Raw genomic sequence first — 22,741 nt, 5'->3', positions numbered from 1 at the left:
TTCAATTGATTCTTCATTAGTTTCGAAAATATAGATTAAAACAACATAAGAGGCAGAAATTCTGGTGTTCACTGAAATAGCAGTGCTATGATAAAATAGTAACGAAATGCAACTTGACTTAAAACAAACTTAGTTTATCTTCTTAATACGTTAATTAGGGTTTAATACTTGGTTGGATTGCTTTTGGGGGAAGCTTTTGCCCATGCAACCTGCACAACATGCCACAGCTGAGCCTCCTCTATATCTGTGGACTTATGCAGGGTACTACGGTTTTCGGGCTTCCATTCATATTTAATGGCATCGGATACCCATTTGGCAGAACATTCAAAGTATAGAAACATTCACATTTAAAAGTACTTTTACTAAACTTCACTAATTAATTTCTTTTGGAAAGAGCTTTTTAAGTTTGTTTCCAAACCAAGGTTCGCGTCTTCACTGAACGTTACATCTTTACGGTTTTAAAATGACTTATCCATAAAGTGCTATAAAATTCACAAAAAACGTGACCGTTGGTATTTTAAATGTATATCGGTATTATTTAACCTTGCAGAGAGTTCCATGATTTTACCTAACAGTTTGGCACGAACTAAACAGCTCATGATTGCTATATAGCATTGTTCTCCTGCAATTGGGCCCTATCCGCTATGACATTCGATTAACAGTCATGAGAGCATTGGGTTTAGATATGCTATTTGTATATGTATGTATTTGTATTTTATTTTATCTTATAAAAATATAATTAAAGAGGGTATTTAAAATTCACTACCTAAGAAATATATAGGTTTTTGAAACTATGGTATTTATTAATAGACCGGTCGGTATTTTCCATTGTTTTCGGCGCGGTCACACTTAGTAATAAGAAATTTCTTACGCTTATTATTTCACCATTTAATTTGCGAAATCCGAGAGAAATTCAAAAGAAACCGGGTGTGCGTGGCGGCGAATTTCGGTGTCAGTTTGAAAAACCCTTTATTTCCGTACCAAAATTGTGTCAGTGTGAGAGGCTTGGAGGCGGTGGGCACGCAATCCGGGCGACCGATCGTTGGGTAACCTAGCGCGAGAACCGAAAAACCGCCGTAGTCATGGCGTTCCGGCTGTTTGGCACGGCCAAAACGATGGTCGGAATGATGCGGCGCAACTACACGGCGGGTTCCTTGCCGGGAAAGGTGCCCACATCCCTCACTTACAAGGCTAGCCAAGTTTATAATGCCCCTCCTTTTTTATGCAGGGACAACGCACACACATGGGAGCCACGGGCGCCGGTGTTTACATCATGCCCACGGAGCTGTCGCCTCTGCTGCGCTACGTGGTCAAACAGATCCAGCTGCTGTGCAAGAAGCCGCCGAAGGGATTCGAAAAGTATTTCGAAGCCGGCGGCAAGTCGTCTGGCCAACCGAAGGGATCCGTCGGCGATAAGAAGCCACCCGCAGGTTCCAGCAAATCCGCCTCGGAGAAGCCCAGTACATCGACACCCGCCTCGGTTAAACCCAGCCGATCCCAAACAGACGCGAAATCGGACTGGAACTTCGGCATGTTCAGCAACAGCTCGAGGGGGCCGGCAGGAAAAGGAGGCAACTCGCTGGGCGGACGACCTCTGGGCGAGAACGGTGGCGGCGGGGACAGGGAGCGGTGGATCCTTCTGGGTGCCATCGGAGCCGTCGTCCTGGTGGGTTCGTTCGCCTTCTTCGAGATGGGCTACAAGGAGATCTCGTGGAAGGAGTTCGTCAACAGGTGAGGTCTAGCATTACGTGTTGCATAAGAGCTCGATCAAAACATGTGAAACTAGAGGCTGTGGAATATATGCATAACTCCATGGATCTAGATCTTTCGCCTGTTGTGATACGACTGCAATTCTCACTATTATATTTATCTCTATTTCCCAAAAACAGCTACCTGTCAAAGGGCGTAGTGGAGAAGCTGGAGGTGGTTAACAAGAAGTGGGTGCGAGTGCGTCTGCAGCAGAACAGCAACAGCGGCAGTGGCGTCTTGTGGTTCAACATCGGCAGTGTGGATAGCTTTGAGCGAAACCTGGAGGCAGCCCAGACGGAGCAGGGAACGGAGTCCATCAACTTTGTGCCCGTTATCTATCGCAACGAGGTGGAGGCCGCCAGTCTGACGGGTCTGCTGCCCACGTTGCTCATCATAGGCTTCCTGGTCTATATGATGCGGAAGTCCGCCGATATGATGGGTGGAGGCCGTGGCCGCAAGGGTGGTGGTCTTTTTGGTGGCGTCATGCAGTCCACCGCCAAGCTAACCAATCCCAATGAGATTGGTGTGGGTTTCAAGTAAGTTGGCGAGACTTCACAGTACATACCTAATACCTATTATATTCCTTACAGGGACGTTGCCGGTTGCGAGGAGGCTAAAATCGAAATCATGGAGTTCGTTAACTTCCTGAAGAACCCGCAGCAGTATATCGATTTAGGCGCCAAGATACCAAAGGGTGCCATGCTAACTGGCCCACCCGGAACGGGTAAAACGCTACTGGCCAAGGCTACCGCCGGCGAGGCGAATGTACCGTTTATTACCGTGTCGGGATCCGAGTTCCTCGAGATGTTTGTGGGCGTGGGACCTTCTCGTGTCCGCGACATGTTCGCCATGGCCCGAAAGCATGCTCCCTGCATCCTCTTCATCGACGAAATCGACGCTGTGGGTCGCAAACGTGGTGGAAAGACCTTCGGTGGCCACTCGGAGCAAGAGAATACCCTTAACCAGCTTCTGGTGGAAATGGATGGCTTCAATACCACTACGAATGTGGTCGTACTGGCCGCCACTAATCGTGTGGATATTCTCGACAAGGCTCTCATGCGACCAGGTCGTTTCGATCGGCAGATTTATGTACCAGCACCTGATATTAAGGGCAGGGCGAGCATCTTTAAGGTGCATCTGGGTAACCTGAAGACGTCGCTGGACAAGAACGAGCTGAGCAGGAAAATGGCTGCACTGACACCAGGCTTCACAGGCGCTGACATCGCGAATGTGTGCAACGAAGCTGCTTTGATTGCCGCCCGTGACTCCAAGGATTCGATTGTACTCAAGCACTTCGAGCAGGCCATTGAGCGTGTTATCGCTGGCATGGAGAAGAAGACCAATGTTTTGGCGCCGGAGGAAAAGCGAACGGTGGCACACCACGAGGCTGGCCATGCGGTGGCCGGTTGGTTCCTGGAGCACGCAGATCCTCTGCTGAAGGTCTCGATTATACCACGCGGCAAGGGTCTGGGCTACGCCCAGTATCTGCCCAAGGATCACTACTTGCTGTCCAAGGAGCAGTTGTTCGATCGCATGTGCATGACGCTCGGTGGCCGTGTGGCCGAAGAGCTGTTCTTTAATCGCATTACCACTGGTGCTCAGGATGATCTGAAGAAGATCACCGATATTGCCTACTCCCAGGTGGTGCGTTTCGGCATGAACGAGAAGGTCGGGCAGGTCAGCTTCGATGTGGGCCAGGCCGGTGATCCCGTTTTCAGCAAGCCCTACTCGGAGGACACAGCGCAGCTGATCGACAACGAGGTGAGGTCGATTATCAAATGTGCCCACGAGGCCACCACTAGTCTGCTGACCAAGCACAAGGAGAATGTTCAAAAAGTGGCGGAAAGACTGCTCCAAAACGAAGTGCTCAGCCGTGATGATATGATTGAGCTGCTGGGCCCACGACCCTTCAAAGAGAAGTCAACCTACGAGGAGTTCGTCGAGGGAACCGGCTCCTTCGAGGAGGACACCACTCTGCCCGAAGGCCTCAAGAGCTGGAACAAGGAAAAGGAACGAACGGAGCCTCTGGACGCTGGCAGCACGCCAACATCGCCGCCCACCAAGCCCGTAACTGCCCAGAGCAGTTAGGCAACGATCTTCGCTCATGTGGATGGGGAGTTTTGGAGTGTTAGTTCGAGGGTGCCGACATCCGTTTGTTTTTGTTGTAATCCCCAAACGCGGACCGGAGAAAACCCCGACATGTGGCAGATCGAGAGGGCTCAAGGAGTTCCTAGACCTTCTGGAGTTACAATTCTCCACGACGCGTTCATTATTGTTTTTGCATAATTTTAAGATACCCACATGGATAACTTGTTCCCGTGTTGAGCAAATAAGTGCTAGCCTGTACTAAATTCCCCGTATGCGTAGTTTCAAAGGCAATAAAGAATGGAAAAGACCTGTCAGTGTGGAAAAGCGAAATTAAACGATGTTATCAAGGCGAAAAATTATTGAATTAGTGTTGTTATTGCGGTGGATGGCTTACGGTTTGAACCACGTTTCGAAAACAGCAAAAGTTGCAATTTGACGAATGGATCTGTGACTAAAGTATTTTCGCATACAATGTATTGCTCCATTATGTAGATTTCATACAATAAAATCTTATGATAACACTGCAATGCACAATTTGTTCTTAACTTAAGGATTTGAAGCTGGCTATAGTGGTTTAAATTTTTCTCAGTGTGAGCTTTTAAAGCTGCACGCGGCCTAAGAGAACGCCTCTCTCTTTGGTAAGCTTTTTCCGCAAACTTTCGCCGGCTTCTCTTCCTCGCTGCGGCTTATCACTTATCAGCTGTGATGCTGAAGTACATGCGCCATGTGCAGCCGGTAAATAGTGCAACTGCCGCAGTCGGCGCCTCTGCCGCTGCCGGTGCAAAGCTCCGTAGGGGCAGCAGCAGCGGCAACAACAACAGCAGCAGCAGCAGCGAAGGCAGAGAGTGCAGCAGTGCAGTCGACGTCGCTGCCGCCGGTCGTTTTGGGGCCGTCAGTTGGGTTTTGGGGTCTCGCCGCTCAGTGTCGTCTTGTTGGTTGTCGCGTTCGTGTGCGCGCACTGAGAAAAGCGGAACGCCAGCGTTGCACTAACCGTTGCAGTTTCTATATTCCTCTCGAGTCGCCGATTTCAGAGCTGTTCGTACCGCTCGTGGAGTGCGTGCGTTTTAACCAAAACAACTACCAAATCGCGTACAAGATACCAAACCAATACAACCGAGAGGCCCAAAAGGAAAACCCCATGCTGTGGAGGGCATTTTGCATTTTGTTTACCTCGATGGCTGTGTGGAGTGCAATTTGACGATTATATAATATAAAATACAAAATACAAAGAATAGGGAAAACAAGTAACAGTGCGCGGCATTCGATTTTAATTGCAATCAACTACAATAACCGCTGAAGTAGAGGAGTTAAAGCGCAAACCTCTCCCTCGCACCCCCGCCCATCCTCTCGCTCGCTCTCACTAACACATTGCGTTTGTGTTGATCTTTCCTGCAAAATGGCTGCCGGCCGGCAAAATAACGGCAACATCCATATTTGATCGATAGAAAGAGAGCGACAGAGATCCCTAGTGGTTTCATGTTTGATTTATTGGATTTTAATTTCCTGCGACTTTCCCTTAGGTTTTTTGTTGATTACTTAGAAACTTAAAATTATGTATTTATGACAAATGGTGAAAATTATATTTAGAAGTGTTTTGCCATTGCATTTATTCTGCTTTAAGATAGGAAGTAAAATATCATTTATCAATTTGTGTAAAATCAATCAACAAACACCTGTATTACATAAAATATACATTTGATTAATATTATCGTTCCTTTTATTAGGGATCTTTGTGGTGATCACTTTTATAAAATGGCTGTACTGTTACCGTTAGTAACTGTATTACTGTAGTATTACTGATCGATCAATCGAGCGCCCCCTGTCGGCGATCTCGGGCCACACATGTGTTCCCTTAGCTCTGTTTTAGCTTATCGTTTATTTTGTTTTATTTTGTGCTGCCAATTGTCGCAATTGCAATTGTCGGGTCACGTGTTTGTTGCTGCCGCCAGTTAACTTCTGCTCTCGTTGTAACGGTGCATGTTCCCTGTGCGGTTGTGTGTGTCTGCTGGTGTACGATTGTGTGTGTGCGTGTCTGTTCGTGAAAGCTTGCATGCTGCGCGTTATTATATTGTTGCTGGCGTTGTTGTAATTTTTGTTGAGGGAGTCACTGCATGCAATGTTCTTCTTGCCCTTTCGCACTTCCCTCTCTATCTATCTCTGTCTTTTTCTATTATTTGTTGTTGTTTTTACTGCTGTTGTGGGTGTGGGAAAGATCAAGGCGCGTATTAAGCACAGAAAATTCAAAAAAGAACACACAAAAAATATAGGAAAGCGAATAATTTCAGAGAGAAAGCAACGGAAAATAATTGCTTTAACAAGCAAAAGTTCAAAGCTATAAAATTTGGATGCCAGCATTTTTGAATTTCCGAAAAATTGTTTGGGGAACCTAAGTTGTTTCTCGCTTTAAAAAAGTGATATTTAAAACCATTTTTAATTGTTAAAAATCGTTCAGAATATTTAACAACGATGGGAATTTATTAAATTAGTAGATTTCTTTTAATAAATACTTGAAATTTTATAATTTTAACAAAATCTCACAACAAGCAATTACGCATACTTCTAATTTTAATATAACATTTAGATCTTTAACCTTTTATCTTTAGTTTTCTTAATTTTTTATGATGCGCCTTTTCCAAGAAAATTAATTTGATGGCTCATGTCATATATGAAGTAAATTCAAATTTATTTCAAACAAAGATCTTTTTCAGTCTTAGTACCGCATCCCAATTGTCACTCAGCCGTTACTAAACCGCCCCCCTTTTTCCGCCCGTTTCTCACCTGGCTTTTCCACGGTTTTCCTCCCTCTCTCTCTATGGCTCCCACATTGGTTGCACTTTTTTGCATTTTACGATTGTTCGTTGCGAATCATTGCATTTTGGGGGGTGGGTGGGGGTGGTGCAGCAGCTGCGAATGGGTGGGAAATCGAGGAGGGGCGAGGGGGAGCGAGTGAAGGGGAAAATTGCATTTTCAAAAGTTTCCCTGGGAAAAGTTTAAAATTGCAATTTAATTAATTTTCACCAAACACAACGAAACAGATCTTTTGCAGTAATATGTTGCCTTCAAATCAATTGGGAAACCAACAACCAAAGTTAACGCAACGTTTCTAAAACTTAAAGTCTAAACACCAAACGAAATAATAGTTACAAAATACACAATAATATTTAAACCAAACCAAAAGTGGCCTGCAAAACGAAGCAACCAAAACAACCAAGAAATGTGATTCAAAGTGTGCAATGTAACCAAATTATAATTAGCAAGCTAAATAAAACGATAACCAAAGCAGGAGAAAAGCCGTGGAAAATCAGCGGGAAAACCAAAGCCAGGCCAAATGGAAAACAAGGAATCCGGCAGCCAATCGAACAGCCAACTAGCAGCCATCGTGGCCAATGATTAAGGGAACACTTTGTTAGCCAACTCGTAGTAGCAGCATCCCCCGTCCACACATAAACCCCCAGTAACACAGCCACTCAGCCGCACAGAACCACTCGACCTCCCCTCGCATCTCGATGCCCGCACAGAAGGCGTTGGAGCAACAATTATAGAATAGACAGCCAACCACATCAGCTCCGCTCAGACCCAACTGCAAACTCCAATCACCAGCTCCAGCTCCAACTCAATCTCAATCCCGAGCCAAAACCCCCAACATGGACATCAAGATTGAACAGCAGCAGCAGCAACAGCAAGTGGAGCTGGGACCGTGTTCCCCCTCGGAGGTGCCCAATGATCCCGGGTAAGTGTGCTGCTCTTATATGTATGTGTATACCCTAGCGATAGGTATCTCAGAAAGTGAAGAATATTCTTTAATAAATTCAAGGTTGATTCACTTACAATACCATGGCTATATAAACAAAGACATGTAGAAGTATCTACAAATCACCATCCTTAAAAGCTTGGAATCTGATGTAGTTAGCAACTGAGTATCTCAGATTTTTTTGCAAAATGTATATTCTAGTTGTGTAAATCATAATTAAAATATATAAATATTTTCCTAAGATCCTAAACAATTTTTACGAAAGAAGGGCATCCAAACTTCGCAGTGCCGAGTTGGACGAGAAGTTTTTTATTTAGTTTGAGGTCGTGGACGTGGCATTAATTGTTTAAGTTTTAAGTTTGTCATTATTGAAGCGCAGGGCGCCGGAAGCGAATGGAGCAATGCCTGGGGAGCGGTGTCAAGGCAGTTAGAGTTGTTGACAGAAAGTTTTCTATGTCAACTGGGTCCGGAACTGGCCGAAAGCGGCCAGAAATGGACGATGGCCCAGCTGGGGATCCAAGTCTGCGAAACTAATTAGAAAACAATTTGCCAAGGACATCAAAATTCAATTAAAGTCATTCGGCTTAGTGCTTTAGTGCAATGCAGTTGCTGCCCTCGACTCGCTTTCATCCTTCCGGCTACAGTTTATTATCAATCTGATTCCCCAGCTTCCCAGCCCCACATTCAACATTTATACTTGTGCCAAAATGGGTTAAGTTGTGATTGCGGTGTCATATGCAGTAGATTAATTGCGAGCTGCATTGCTGATAATTTGCATCGGCTTGCAGTAGTCTCCTTGGTGGTCGGGGGTGCAGTTTGGCTATCAGAAAGTCTGACTAGCAAATGGATGATCCGGTGATTGGTAGCCAAGTGGACTGATTGAAGGTAGTGATCGAGCGGACTTTTGACGCAGCCCATAAAGTGAACAATTTACTGAATAGGGAGCTCTCGTCGTTTTGTTCGAATTCGCATAGAATGTAATATTTTCTGTTGAATGGAAATCCAAAAAAGATGTATGATGATTAGAAATTCACAAAAAGTGAACTATTTCACAGAAAACTTTATTTTCAAATTGAATCTGGCCATTGGCTCCTATTCAATGAAAATTGAAACTCTAAATTAAGTAATAATTTATCAGTCAGCCACTTAAGTTTCATTTCCACGAAATTTAGTTTAATTCATTGATAATAAGAAGCAAATAATTATAATATTAGTTGGTAATTTAGTTTGAATTTAAATGGTGAATGGCAATTTTGTTGTGGCTTGAAGTTCAAATGATGAAAATTTCAATTATATTTCTAAAAATAGAATAGATAGATAGATGAAATTTTCCTGCTTCCTGAACTTTTAAACCCAAATTTTGGCTATTTAGCTATGTTTTTTGAGAAGCGCCGAGGAGGGCTCCACAGTTGCTGCATGCCAATTCATGCCATATAAGCCCTTTGTCATTGAAGTGGCCCAGGGAGAAAAGCCAGCACAAAATTGGAAAATCGCTGCGAATCTAGAAAAAAAGCCATAGGTACAGCCATATGGCCCGGACAGCCGTCGCAATCCATTGAACACGCAATGCCCATAAATTATGCAGTTCATGCATATACTACATACATACATGCACATAGATGTACGGTTATAAATATATCTATTATCGAAATGCTGCAAATTGTATAACCCAAGTGAATTTCAGCACTCCACAAAGGGGGGTGCGGATGCTGATTGCAGCTCATCTCGTCTATTTGCATTAGTTTGGCAAACTCGCAACAACACGAGAGCAAAAATAGGCTGGGCTGGGCTGCCGACTCGTTTTTCCCTCCAAATCCCTTGCCACATTTCTCGTGGCGGGAAAGCGGAGGCTACCGGATAAAAGAAATGGATCACCTGCTGCTCGCTGAGCTCCGACGATGCTGGCAGGTGCAACAACTGCAACTGAAACACCAGAAACTGTTGCAACTGCCACCAGGGATGCACTTTAGGTGCACTACTTGCTCAGGGAGCTGTTTTTTTTTTTACGGATTTTTTCGGGAATTTTTTAGGGAAATTGTTACCTTCTCAACGATCCCTATAGATACTTTTTGTCAGTATACCTTTTATCTATTTTGTTAATTTTTTTGTGTTTTTAAAATTAACAATTAGCCTTTTTAAAATTTTGAGAATCTTAAAATTAATGGTTTTTCTACGATGTTTTGGTAAATCACTTAGCCTTCCCATCACTGACTGCAAGTGTTGAAGTTGAGTAAAAGTTTTGTGGCGATGCGAATGGGAAATGTGGCACCTAGCGAATGTTGAATGCATAAATCTTGAATTAATTTAAAATACCTTTTGATGACGCTGCCCAGATACTCAGTTACACCGATGCACAGATACAGATGCATCCGCATCTCTGCACTTGTATCCGTGTCTCAGTATCTTTCTCTATTTTCGTTGTGCAACTTGGCGAATATCGTTGAAAACATGCGAATACAATTCCATTCACAGTTTCGTTGACTGGCGCGGCGATCGCCACGGCTCAGTAATTTTGAGCGCTACCGCCCCCCCACTGCCCGACTGCCCCCCCTTTTTCCCCTAATTTGGCACCCGCTCTTTTGGCAAACTTTATAAATCTTTTGAAGGGCCCACGGAAAATAAAAGAAGACGAGCTGCCTGCTCGGCGCAAAATGGCAAAGTAAATAAACACAAAGGCGAAAGAAAATAAAAATAAAACAAAAAAATAAAACAACACACAAAACTTTGAAATAACTAAATAAATGCCCTGCTATTAATACAATTCACTTTGCCAATGTATTTTTAGTGCAAATGCAGCAAACATCAAGTGAGAGAGATCGTACTGTGGAGTGATCGATTGCCTTGATACCTAGCTTACTGAATTCATTTGGGATCAAATAAGTTAGATACAGATACAAACTTCAAAAAATCGTTAATCGAATACTAAATCTTGACATAACTGAGATTAGCAACTATTAATTTGTTGCTTGTGGAAAATACTGATTTGAATTGAACTAATACTTCATAAGATTTGGTTGAGAACAGTTCCTAACTAATTATTTGCACTTAATGAATGACCTGTGAGTAATAAGTTTAGAAAAGCCTTTTGAAAAATCCCCCTAAATATCCTTTGGCATTTTCGAACCTCTGGTTGGGAATCAACAAGTTGGCTTTGGGTGGATTGGCACACCTACATATGTACGTATCGCTAATCCCGCCGCCGCTACCCTTTTGACCCGCTCAAGAATGCCTCGCATCTGCATGCGAGCTCGACAATTATCCATTAGAACAGTACCGAGGAAAACCGACCAAGGAATGCAAACAAAAACAAGAAAAAAAGGGGGGAACACACTGCTCCAGGCCCCTGCGTCACTTAGCGTGGCCCCAAAAATTGTGCACCGCATCGACAGATGACTGTCGTCAGTGTGGAATTGCGATTGCGATTGCGATACATTGCACTCGCTGCTCTTTTCATAATTGTCGTTTTGTTTCTCGTCTCTGTCGCTCTGCTGGCGCTTGTAATTGCGGCTTTGTTACGTTCCGTAAATTGATTCATTGTACGCCGTGCTTTGAGCACGGACTGGGACTGACCCACTCCCATTCGAATAACCAGTGCCAGCAGCAGTAGCTGCAGCATCACCATTGGCCATATCCCCCGTGTTTGTCTGATATAATTGCTTTCAAATGATTTTGTGTCGTTGTGTGCGCACTTTCATATAGCCCGTAGTTTTGTTTGTTTGTCCGTAAACGTCGCTGTCCGTATGTTTGTCCGTATGTTTGTACGGCTGTTTGTGCCGCCTGTCCGGCCAATAAGCTTCCATTTTGTATGCATAATGAGGCCTGTGGCAATTTGACTCTGGGACGGCCATTAGCTTAAAGTGCCTTCTTTGTTGGTTAGCATCCCTCTCCAAGGCGAATTTTATTTTGCCAAAAACACTCACGGTAAAACAATTGCCTCCAAACAGAGCCATCTTTTTAGTAACAATTAATTTCTAGCTCTTTTATATTTGACTGCCTGCAGAAGTATTCTGCTTCAAATCACTTACCAAATGTATTTGGTATGATAAACAAATGAAAATCTAACAAACGGTTCACTATGAATCTAATGAATAATAATTAATATTCATGAATAAAGGCTTGAACTGATAATATATTGCCTGTTAAAAAATGTATCTTATTTAAGATCATGCAATTTTTTTTTTTCAAAAATTGTTTATGCATTTCATTTTTTAATATATTTAATTTATTTTTTCGAAAAATAAACACTTTTTTAACTCTTTTTATAGCTGAGCATTCAACTTCAGTGTTTATCACAACAATCACAGGCGATCTTTTATCGTTGTTGGTGCGAAAAGTCAACAGTTGTTCGTTGTCTGCCTTTAAACTGTTTTAAATATGTTAACAAATTGCAAAATATTTGCCCTCGATGGGCTTCAAATGTTTGTTTGCGGATGACTTGTGTTTGGGCTTGTGTTTTTCAGCATTGTGCATATGTAAATTGGCCATTTGTCTGCAGTAGCAGTAAGTTGTTATGATATTTCTGGGTGGATGATAACCACTGGGCGTAAAAGAAAAAAAAAATGGGTAGGGCAGGAGGGGAATCCACTTAAACCGCAAGAATTGCAAAAACTTTTCCGCCGTCCTACGATTGACATTATCAAAATTCAATTTACAATCTACTCGGAGTCTGACACGCCGAAAAGAAACTTTTCATTTGCCTTAGTTGCACTTTTAAGTAAACAGTTCGATTAAAATGGAGTGACTTGAGGAAGTGGGCGGCGTGCAGTGGGCGGGGTGCTTCAAGCACAATACTTGGCCTAAAAGTACAATCCCCCTCTCCCCCTCACAAGCCATTTCCCATGTGTACATACATATATTTTCTCTCTTTTGAAATCAATGCAAGGCTGAGCTAAGAAAGTTTTCCCTCTGCTAAATGCAGTCATAACTTTTGGCAGCGGAATAAAATGTAAACTCTTTTCGGTTAGGAAGTATAAGACGCCATTAGAAAATGAGTTTGGTGGGTGGAGTGATAGGTGTATGCAGTGCGAAAAAAACCATCGGAAAAAAACTTTTAATGAAGTGAAAATTCAAGTTCTTAGTGAAATGAACCTTTCTTAATCTATGTTTAGATATAAAGTTTACTTAGTTGAACAATTTAAGATTACAAATCTACCTTTCAATTTTGTTATCTTTTGGATAGCAAATAAATATTTTTTAAAAATAACACAGCAAGCTAAATTTGAATAATATTTGTTGACTGGTTTTATTATTGCACAATAAGTAGGAAAAGTTTCGTCTGCTCAACTAAAAAATTTACAAAAAACGTGTACTTGTCTGTGGAGTCCTGAAACTTAAGCAATTTGTATGCAGAAAGTTAGGTGCATTTTTTTTCTTCTCTGTAGCAAACATAACATTGGTCGCCTGTTTGTCCCCCACGCCCCTTACTCCCACACCCGCGCCTCCCCCCTTTTAAGCCGAGCCGTATGTTATGCAATATAAGACGATAAACGGGAGAAGGAAATGCGAAAGAAGTATCCAGTGGAACGAAGGAAAGACAGCGCAAAAGTTTTGCTATCTGTATCGCAGACGGGGCCACAATGCATCCTTTGAACCGCAAAGTGCAGCGGGTTACGGCCTCCCACCCACTGAAACACCACCCCCTTTCCCCCCTCAAACCCCTTTTTCGCCGCCCCTGTCCAGCTTGCCATTCATTATAAATTGCATGTACTGGTAATTGTGTTTGTGTTTTGCAGCACTAGAATTGCTTTAAATGAGCCGAGCCGAACGAAGCGTATCCCAATTTAGGTGAGCCACAGCCCCGCCCCCTTTTTGACCCACTGCCGCCCTCGAAACCCGTGCCCCCCTCCCCGATGCTCCAGACGCAGATTTCCCGCTTTTTCCCCCCTATCTTTTCCTCCTTCATATTTAGCTTTCCGCACGATTAAATCGATGCAACTGTAAAGTTCTTTTTCTATTACGCTTTTTCGTGCACATTCGCATTACACACTATCAGCCACACACACACGCACTCACTCACGAACACACACCCGCACTCACAGTGGAATAATATGTAAATCGTTTCCAGTGTATTCCCATTTTTATAAAGATTTTTTCAACTTTGGGAGGAGCTTAATGTTTCTTAGCTACTGAATCTTTGAAATACCATTGAATACTTTGCACTACAATTTAAATCCTACAGTTTTTCCAGCTGGATAATCCTTTAAGCTTTTAAGGATTTGAAAGTTTTTCATATTCATATGTTTGTATTATATTTTAAGCATAATTCAATTTTGTTAAAATGAGTTGAGATCGGGTTTTTATGGTCTGTATTTAATAAGATTTAGAAAGAAATATATATAGTATAGATTTATATCATTGCTGAATTATATTCTTTGCTTAGCTTGTTCTAATTCGCTGAATATCCCTTTTAAATGTCATATGTTTTCTTTCCCTGCTTTAAGTTCGAAAAAAAAAACATTTTTTTTAGCATATTAAAGGGGATCCTTGGAATATCTTTACCACTGTGTCCACATCTCCCATGGCTATCTCTCAGTGGGTGCTACATAAAACATTTGCCTCCGCCTGGCCAACATTTTTAGCCGCCGTTGGCTGGCTTTGTCTGAGGTTCGCCTACCGCTTTCGATCCGCTCCCCGCCCGCTCTCTCTCTATCTCTCACCCGCTCACATATTTCTGCTCTGTTTTGCGTGTTCTGGCTCCCCCATATGAGCTCCCCAGTCAGCCACTGTGGGAAACCCCTTCGGAGGAGGCCCCTTAGTCCCCCTCGAACCCCCTGGCGCCACCACGCACTCACCACGGGCTGTGCCCCTTCGAATGTCTCAGGCAATTGTCGGCGGCATATTTATGCGCTGGCCCAGCTTTTCACAATCCCCCCCTCGGGCTACAACTTAGACTATAGCTCTTCAACGTTGCAAGTACAATTCTGCACAGTAGAAATCATAGTCATAGTAGCAATTATCGGGTTTCAGGTAAGTTTGAGATATAATAATATGAGTACAATATTCCAAATCGTGGTTTTCAGTACACAAGCATTTTGGTAAATGCTTGTTTTTATCTCTCTTTTTATTAAGTTGTAAATTAACTATATTTACCATATGTCGTAAATTGCCACTTAAAAAGTTATTTCCCCAATTAGTATTTAAAGTTTCCGAAAACTCAAATTCAATGGTTATTCATGTCAATAACAATACTTCAGTTCAAAGAAAACACTGAAAAATTAACTAACTTTAGAACAAGTTATTTTACTGTAATAGAAATAAATATGTAAATATAATTTATATTGATTTTTTATACCATCCTACTATTGACAATTAATTCAAAGTTTCAACGTTTATATTTGGAAATTTGTTTGAAGTTACTATAGTTTACTATAACTATTTTCCTCCAGTGTGAATATGTGGAGTGTCGCTTTTCCCGATGCGTTTTAGCTTTTACTGGTGGTTGTGTGTCCAACGCTTTTCGCTTTTTCAGCTCATCCCCCCCACTCCCCCGGCAGCCCTTCGATTTCGGAGTGAAAAGGTTGTAACCACGAAGCAATTGCAGAGGTTCTACCCCCTTTTTCCTTTCATCGCCCCTGCTGCTGGATGTTGGAGCATTTTGATGATGTTGTTGATAGCCGCACATGATAGTCATCAGGATGTGGATGGGGATTTGCTGTTGTTTCTCTGGCCCAGTGGTTGTCACCGCTGCTGTTGCTTTCGGGCTTTGCGGGAGTCAAATTGTCCAGAGGTTTTCATAGATACTCCCTCATAAACGGATAGGGATTGCGCCCGAGGTGGGGTTCATGGGGCGTATGGTACTACATTGGCATGTAGTCCGGATCTTGGCAGCTTGGATAAATCGTTTTATAACAGCTTAAAACTATTACGGGCTGTTAGCAATGTCGAGCAATGTTTGTTGTTGCTGGTGAAGTGCAGCAGGTATTTATAAATAGTAGGAATGCTTCTCGGAGGGCTTGTGAAAATGGTCGGATTTAAGTGCATTTCTATATGTGAAAATGTATCTACAATGTATCTATTTATCAAGAAGAAGCTCAAATAACAAAGAGATAAGCTTGGCAAAATGTATTTTAGTTGGATTGTTAATAGTCTTAAATATTATTCTAACAAACGTTCATTATCCCAGCAAACATTTCAGTATTTGTATAAAGTTTTATATAAAAGTAGCATAAGTTTTAAAAAGCATAAGCATCCCCTGCTGAGTTAAAGTCGATCAATCAAATTTACATCACAACTGCGTACTATATCAATTTGAATGTGAAACTAGTGACAGATTTGTGAGCTGTTAAGCCGCAATGTTCCAGAACCTCATATTTAATGCAACTTTATTTAATAGTCTCGCAGCTGGGCGCCACATTGTTGCATAATGCGGACTGTCCGCTTTCAAAATGCCACAACTCGCCACCTTTTGGATAGACTCTCTTCTTGGCCCCTCGAGTATCTGTGTGTGCGCGAGTGCCTTTGTATGGGTGTGTGTATCTCCATACGCGCCCCTTTGTTGGCCTCTCGACATGCACCGCTCCCCCCTCGAACCCACCAGCCATCCCCTGACATCCCACCCACCACCCACTTCCCGCTTTGTCGCTGCTCACATAATTTGTCATGTGAAAAATTACTAAAGTTACAAGATCTGCACTTTTATTTCCATGTAAGCGGCAAGTCCACGCAGCGGAGATGATGATGATGATGGTGATGGGGATGCACTGAGAAAAAATGCACACCTAATGTTAAGTTCTAAGCTGGGGGATTTGAAATTATTAAATCAAAGAGTTCGAAATAACAGGCATCAGTTTTAGCAGCTTTTAAATATATATATAATATATTTAAATATGTATAATATATTTTATATATAAAATAGTCTTAAAATTTCTTTCTTTGAAATTTTAACCCTTTTTCGACTTCTATAGTTGTGTGAATTTGTTCCCAGTGTAGGCTGGGAATGGGAGTTTTAGGGGAGTTGTAAGCCGAACAAGAGGCGTGCGTGTGGCAAGGTGAGGGGCTTGTCGAAAGGGAGGGGTAATGGGGGAATGAAAGGAGAGCAGGGGTAGCTGTTTTGCTATTTTCCTTTTTTCGTTACTATTTTGCACATTTTTCTATTCAACAATGAAGCCACAATAGAAAACGTCAACTAGTGCACAGAGAGAAAAGATGATGGGCCATGAGGGGCGGGGTGGGGTGGCTCCAAAGAAAGGCAAATAGAGATAGCATTATATGCAAATGTAATGCAGAAGCGAGAGGGCAACACTTGATGTGCATACAAAGTCTGAACGGATTTTGAATGGCAAACAAGCGGCAAGGCGAACGGCGACTGCGACTGCAACTGCAGCAGCGGCAGCGGCAGAGCCACCAGCGGGCGCCAAGTATAAAGCCCAGCCCAGGGTAAAGCCAAACCGAGAGCTAGCCAAGCCAAGCCGGTCCGGGTCCGGGTCCGGAATATGGGAAATGGGAAATGGGTCCGGAAAACGGGTCAGGGTACGGATCTGCAGCCGAACAATTACACTGCAAGCCATGGAAATAATAAATATAAGATAAAATAAAAAAATAATCATAAATAATCATAATAAATAAATCATTAAGAGCTAAAAAGCCTGGCTTGAAAATAAAAATGTAAAATAATTATAATAATAATAATAATCATACGACCTAAAATGGTAATCTTTTTATGAACTATAATCGCCAATCAAATTGATAAAAAACCTTGCTTATTAATAGTTAATTTAGTTGTCAGGAGCGATATAATATGATATATATAGATATATGATTGATATCTAGACATATTTACACAAATTTATTTATTTAATATTATATTGATCCCTTTTTTCTCGCAATGTATCTTTCAATACCTCAGCCAGCGCCAATGATGCGTTTTAGACATGATGTTTGATGGCGCTTTTTCGCCCAGTGTGTGATTGGGACAGACCGTGAATGGGCGCTGACGACTTGCGCATGAATGGCCCAAGTGTGCTGGCTGCGGGGAGGTGGGCCCATAAGGGGGGTTTTCAGGGGGATACATGGGCTTGGACAGGGGGCTTCGTTGGGGAGCGAGCGGATAGACAGACGAAGGCCTATAGAAAAGTGACGTGCGCTTTACAATTATTTCGTAATGCAAGCAAATGTGACCGAGCCGAGCAGACCAGAGAACGAAGCGCCAATAGAAGCTCGGTACACTCAAAAAAGGGGGAATGCAATAAACTGGGCTGCCTTTTGATTGATTAGACTATGAAGTGCGTTAATCATACATTGTTGAATGAATTTTGATCTAAATAGGAGTAATTGTGTAATATTTTACAAAGGCTGATTGAAAAGTTCTGTCCATGAGGATGTTAGCATATGTAAGCTAAGTTATAAAATTAATAATTAAATTCCAGAAAAGTGTATATTATATATTTCCAATTCTTTGAAATTGATACTTCGAAGCAATCTTACAGATACATATATCATTTGGGAAGTTAAATGTGTAAATTAGCTCTGTTTTTTTCTTCACTTTTAGGAATTAACAATCATAATGCACTGCCAGAAATTCGGGACTAATTCCTAGACAATCTGCTTCAAAAATGCATAATCCTTCAAGGATGTGCACACAGACTTATTTCTGAGCGTGCAGACTAGAGTTACATCTTAGGCTCAGTCAGTGGGTGACAAATGCCAGTCGGTGGTTGCTCTACTAATCGGACATGTTGCGTTGACTTGTTTATGACTCTGGGCTTAGCAGCCGCAACACTAAACCACGCAACCACTCAGCCACCCAAACACCCGGCCACCACCAACCACCCACCACCACCTAGCAAGAATGAATTTTCTGAGGGGGCGAACTTGTGGGAAATCTGTAAATAGCTGCGAAAACTGCATAAGCCGGGTGGAGGAAGCCCAAAGCCTGGGGATCTGAATAGACAAAGGCAAATGTCATCAAAGTTGGCACCCGCGGGAAACTGAATGCCAGGCCCGAGGAAAATAAAACAATTGACGAGGGACATCACTGCGTATGCGTAATCTTGTGCAATTTGTTCAGTTGAACTCTTTAAACTGCTTTCAGCGTTGACTTTGACACTTTCCCAGAACTAACCTCTGCCACCCCCCTTCCCATCCCTTCCCACGACGATTTTCCATTTCGGCATTTCCATCGTGTTTTTCTATTTTGTTTTTTTTTTTCGCAATTACGCGTTGCACACAGCTGGACACAGCCAATGCAAAATCAGAGCCTCAGTGCACAGACTCAGACTTGCAGTGTGGGACAAGGTCGCATTTATTTGGTGCACTTGCAATTGGCCAGAGGTGTGGTTTCGCGAGGGGGTGGTTGGGTGGGTGGGGGGTTTTTACACGCTGCGACCGAAGGTCACCTGCAGTGCGCCCCATGCCCATAGACAATGTTGCCAGTGCTGAAATATTATGAAATGAATACAAATATTTGCGGATCAGTCGGCGGCGTCATCCTTCAATTGATGGCGTTTTCAATGGGAGCAGTGGGTGGTAGTGGGTGGCAGTGGGTGGCAGTGGGTGGTAGTGAGTGGACCTGGGTGACAAAGTAACTATCGAAATGTGATGGATGGTTTCAGCCGTGGCATCGAACAGAAATCCCTAGTGGAAACGATGAAATGATTTTTATTTCGTGTTTTAATATGATTTAACAAGACATTATATCTAATGCTGACGAGCTTTTAAAGGCATTATCTCTAACGTTGTTGACGTTTAAATTTAAACTTGCTGATTGCACTCAAATTGACTCCTCTTCGACTGTCACATTTTTGTTTTGAAAAAATGCCTTGCCATTTATCAGATTTCGTTTATTGTCTCTACTTTCACCGAAGATTGATTATTTGCAAAAGGCAGAGGCCTAAATCGAAGCCGAGCGGAGGAACGGGAAAATTCCAAACATTGATTAATGACAAATTGTTTGGCATAGTCTAACGTGCAAAAAGTTTTGGGTTTCCTGTCGAGCTGCAATTCGAGGCCTATTTTCACTGGGAAAACTGTGCAAACTCAGGCCGAAACGGTTCTGCAGTGCTGTTACTTTTTGCCCCCACCTTGCCAACGCCCAACCGCCCACCTGCCACCCACCTGCCGCCCGTTTTCCAGCTGTTGTTGTTGACGCTTCTTCCGTTCCTTGGTTTAGTTTTTCTTTTAGCTTACTTTCCGCTTTTGTTGCTGTCGCTGTTGCATTTGTTGCTGCACATTTTATTAACATTTTCATTTAGTTTAGCTCTCCCTCTCTCTCTCTCTCGCTCTCTCTGTCTCCCAGCGCCTTGTTTTATTTTGCTTTTCATTGCAATTTGTGCTCCTATGCATTTTTGTGTGTGTTTTACATTCGTTTTCGTGTCGCCAGCAACATAGCCTGCAACTGCATTTGCCACGCCCCCTCTACCACCCACAAAGCGGAGCGCCCGCCACCACTTTCAACCGCCCAATGACCCACCACCACCTCCCCGTTAGACCGCTCCACTTCCCCTCGTGCCACTGTTGCGCTCTTTTGCAGTTTGTTGAAGTTTTCATAATCATTGTCGTCGTCGTCGGTGCTTTTCCTACTGCCACTGTGTTTCCACCGCCTACTTTCGTTTCGGGCACAGCCTTTGCCTTTTGTTTTCCACACGCTTTCCCTGGGGAAAAGCCTATTTCCATTCGCTGCTCGGTTTGTCGGCCAAGAAAGTTCATAAGTTCAGTTTAAGATGGTTTATCGCTTAATTTTTCGTATTACCTTCTTTAATTCCTGTAATATGGAAATATACTTCTGGTCGATGTCGGGTAACTATTAAGTCTCCTTTGAAGATCAGTTTATATTATATTCTAACTTAATTTGATAGAATTTTTAAACAGTAAATTATTTAACATAACTTATTTCCTATTGTTTTAATTAGCTTAAATGCAAAAGAAAGTTACTGTTAAATATTCAAATATCATATAAAAGTTTATCGATCATATATTAATTTGCTTAAAATGATTCCAAATAACTTTAATTTAATATTTCATCGTATTGAGAAGTGCATCTGAGCAGTCTCCTAATTAGGACCATGTTACTGTCTTCTTTTTGTTGCATAAGCCGCTGCAGCGGCTGCCTGGAATGGTGGGTGGGGGTGACAGACGAGACAGTGTGGAAAGGTGGAAGGGAGTGGGTGAGATTTCCAGCGCGAAAACAATGCCGGGAAAGCGGCTTATTTTCTATGATTTAAATAATGATGAAGACAGCAGACAACCGCAACTGGAACTGCAAGTGCCGCAGCTGATGATGATTGAGATAATGGTAATAATGACGAGGGCGGGGATGTGGGGCAGAATGGGCAGACCATCCTCCACTTGTTTTGGCCGGAATGAAGAAGCTGCCTCTGAGGAGGCATCCCATCCGGACATTGGAGCCGATAAGAGATCGCCAGCTCGTCGTTTGTTTGTTTGTCTTTTGGCCAGGCCATAACATTTATCTAATTTTTTGCTCGTGCCTCGTACATACATATAGCTAATGCCTCATTTATCTTACACTTCCCTTCTCTTGGCTCTTCTCGTTTCAGAAAAATGTTCATTGGCGGCCTCAGTTGGCAGACAAGTCCAGGTGAGTGAAAAACGAGTTAAGTGAAAATTAGTGGATCTCGGCTAAAAATTGACTTGGGCCTGATAAAGGGGTCAATTAGCAGCAGAGTTAAGTAGCAATTCTGCGCTAAAAACCAACCAGGAAGTGGGGAAATCGTGGACGAAAACAACTTTGTAGCTACAAATAATTTCAAATATTCAAATATTTCAACTAAAGTGAAATATTAAAATAAATTGAATTTCTTGCTTTTCAAAAGAGTAAAATGCTTTTTTGCGAGGTTTTAAACAAGACTCTTAAAATTCTGTTGCTTTTGTCGATTTTTAACTAATAATAATCCCCGAAGCAAAATCTATCTTTCTACTCCCATTCAATTTCCCAATCGAGAAGTGAGTTTCTCAACATCCCAAAATGTGTAGACATGTGTGAGGAACTGAATTTTGTATCTTAATTTGAATGGGCTACGAATTGATTCGGTTTCAGCTTGTGTTCTATTCTATGTGAATTAACATCAATGTGAGACAACAATGAATCGAGAGGCGGGGCTTTGTTTAAATTGGAAATTGTAATTGATCAAATGCTTGAGATTTGCTCCCTTTTTCGAATCGAATCTGAATCGGAATCTGACGTCAATTGTGCGACGACTTCGGATACGAATTCCGAGATGCACGGAAACGGCCGGGGGACGGGTATGATTCTCTGCCGGATTTTCTACCCCATCTTAGCCAGCCGCATAGTTTCATTAGGCTAATCAAAAGGCAGCTTGCCGTCAAAGCTCGTTGGGCATGCATATTAACCGAATTTGGATGGCACTCGAAAAGAGGTCTGCAAAGTAGGGATTGCAGCCGTCTGGCAAGATGCGCTTGCCTTTTGGGAGCCCTTATATCTAGTATCTGCAGTGCTCAACCCAAAAGGAAAGAAAGAAAAAGAACACACCATGCCATATAGCATAGTGCACATATATTGCCGCTTTGTGTTGTTGCTTGGATTTTTGTTTTTTGTTTTTTTTTTGCTTTTTGTTTAGCGAAATTGTTGGCTCCGCCCATCATCAGAGTGCCACTCGGCATTACGCTAACATATTATAACCTATAGCGCACACTATCACCACACACAGTTGTGTGTAGCTGAACAGTCAATGCGGTCTTTGGTTTGTCTCTTTATTTTGGCCTTTCTCAATGTTTTCCCCCGACTCTCGGGTTTTTTGATTTTGCCCGAGGACGGGGGCGGTCTGGGGACCGGTTTCCTGTACCTGTGCCAAAAAATTTTCAAATTTTCAAATGGCTTCTTCAATACACCCATTGCTCGTTTAGTTTTGGTTTTTGGGTATGAGTGTGTTTTTGCTCGGCTCTTTTGTTATCTTTTGCCATTTCGCTGGCCGCTGTGTGTGTCTTATTTCTTTTTTAATTTTTGTTTTCGCTTCTTGGCAGCCGCCAGTTGGCCCCATGGAGCTGGTAAATTAGGCAAAAGCCAAAGGGCCCACAAGAACTCACAACAGGACCAAAATTGAGTTGTTGCAAGTGTAAAAAAATGTCTTTGGCGGAAATCGAGACGGCGCAAAAGTCAATTGGAATGGAAATTGCGGCGAAGGGTCAATGAGTGGCACGTGAGTCGATGAAAAAGCGCCAAAAATTAGGATTTAAATGGTT

General features: G+C 42.6%; 2 protein-coding genes across 12 annotated transcripts in view; both read left to right on the top strand.

Annotated features, from left to right (window-relative positions):
• Positions 1 to 848: 848 nt before the first annotated feature.
• Positions 849 to 4,196, top strand: LOC6606057 (AFG3-like protein 2). Its single transcript, XM_032717511.1, has 4 exons — positions 849 to 1,166; positions 1,229 to 1,731; positions 1,890 to 2,285; positions 2,340 to 4,196. Exons 1-4 carry the CDS (start codon positions 1,083 to 1,085, stop codon positions 3,835 to 3,837), a joined length of 2,481 nt encoding a protein of 826 aa, XP_032573402.1. The 5' UTR covers positions 849 to 1,082; the 3' UTR covers positions 3,838 to 4,196.
• A 542-nt stretch (positions 4,197 to 4,738) lies between these two features.
• Positions 4,739 to 22,741, top strand: part of LOC6606055 (RNA-binding protein Musashi homolog Rbp6) — a 170,861-nt gene continuing 152,858 nt past the window's right edge. For 4 of the 11 annotated variants that reach the window (XM_032717520.1, XM_032717519.1, XM_002030830.2 and 1 more), the window contains exons 1-3: positions 4,747 to 5,135; positions 6,873 to 7,567; positions 21,079 to 21,119. In XM_032717520.1, coding sequence (XP_032573411.1) covers positions 7,482 to 7,567; positions 21,079 to 21,119 — 127 coding nt within the window. In that variant the 5' untranslated portion in view covers positions 4,747 to 5,135; positions 6,873 to 7,481. Of the gene's footprint in view, positions 5,136 to 6,872; positions 7,568 to 21,078; positions 21,120 to 22,741 lie in introns of all 11 variants that reach the window. The other 7 variants (XM_032717518.1, XM_032717516.1, XM_032717515.1 and 4 more) reach the window with 7 other exon arrangements.

Source organism: Drosophila sechellia, chromosome 3L, assembly GCF_004382195.2.
Source record: "Drosophila sechellia strain sech25 chromosome 3L, ASM438219v1, whole genome shotgun sequence".
Taxonomy (NCBI): Eukaryota; Metazoa; Arthropoda; class Insecta; order Diptera; family Drosophilidae; genus Drosophila; species Drosophila sechellia.
The sequence above is the reverse complement of the archived record's forward strand: the minus strand, read 5'-3'. Positions and strand labels throughout refer to the sequence as shown.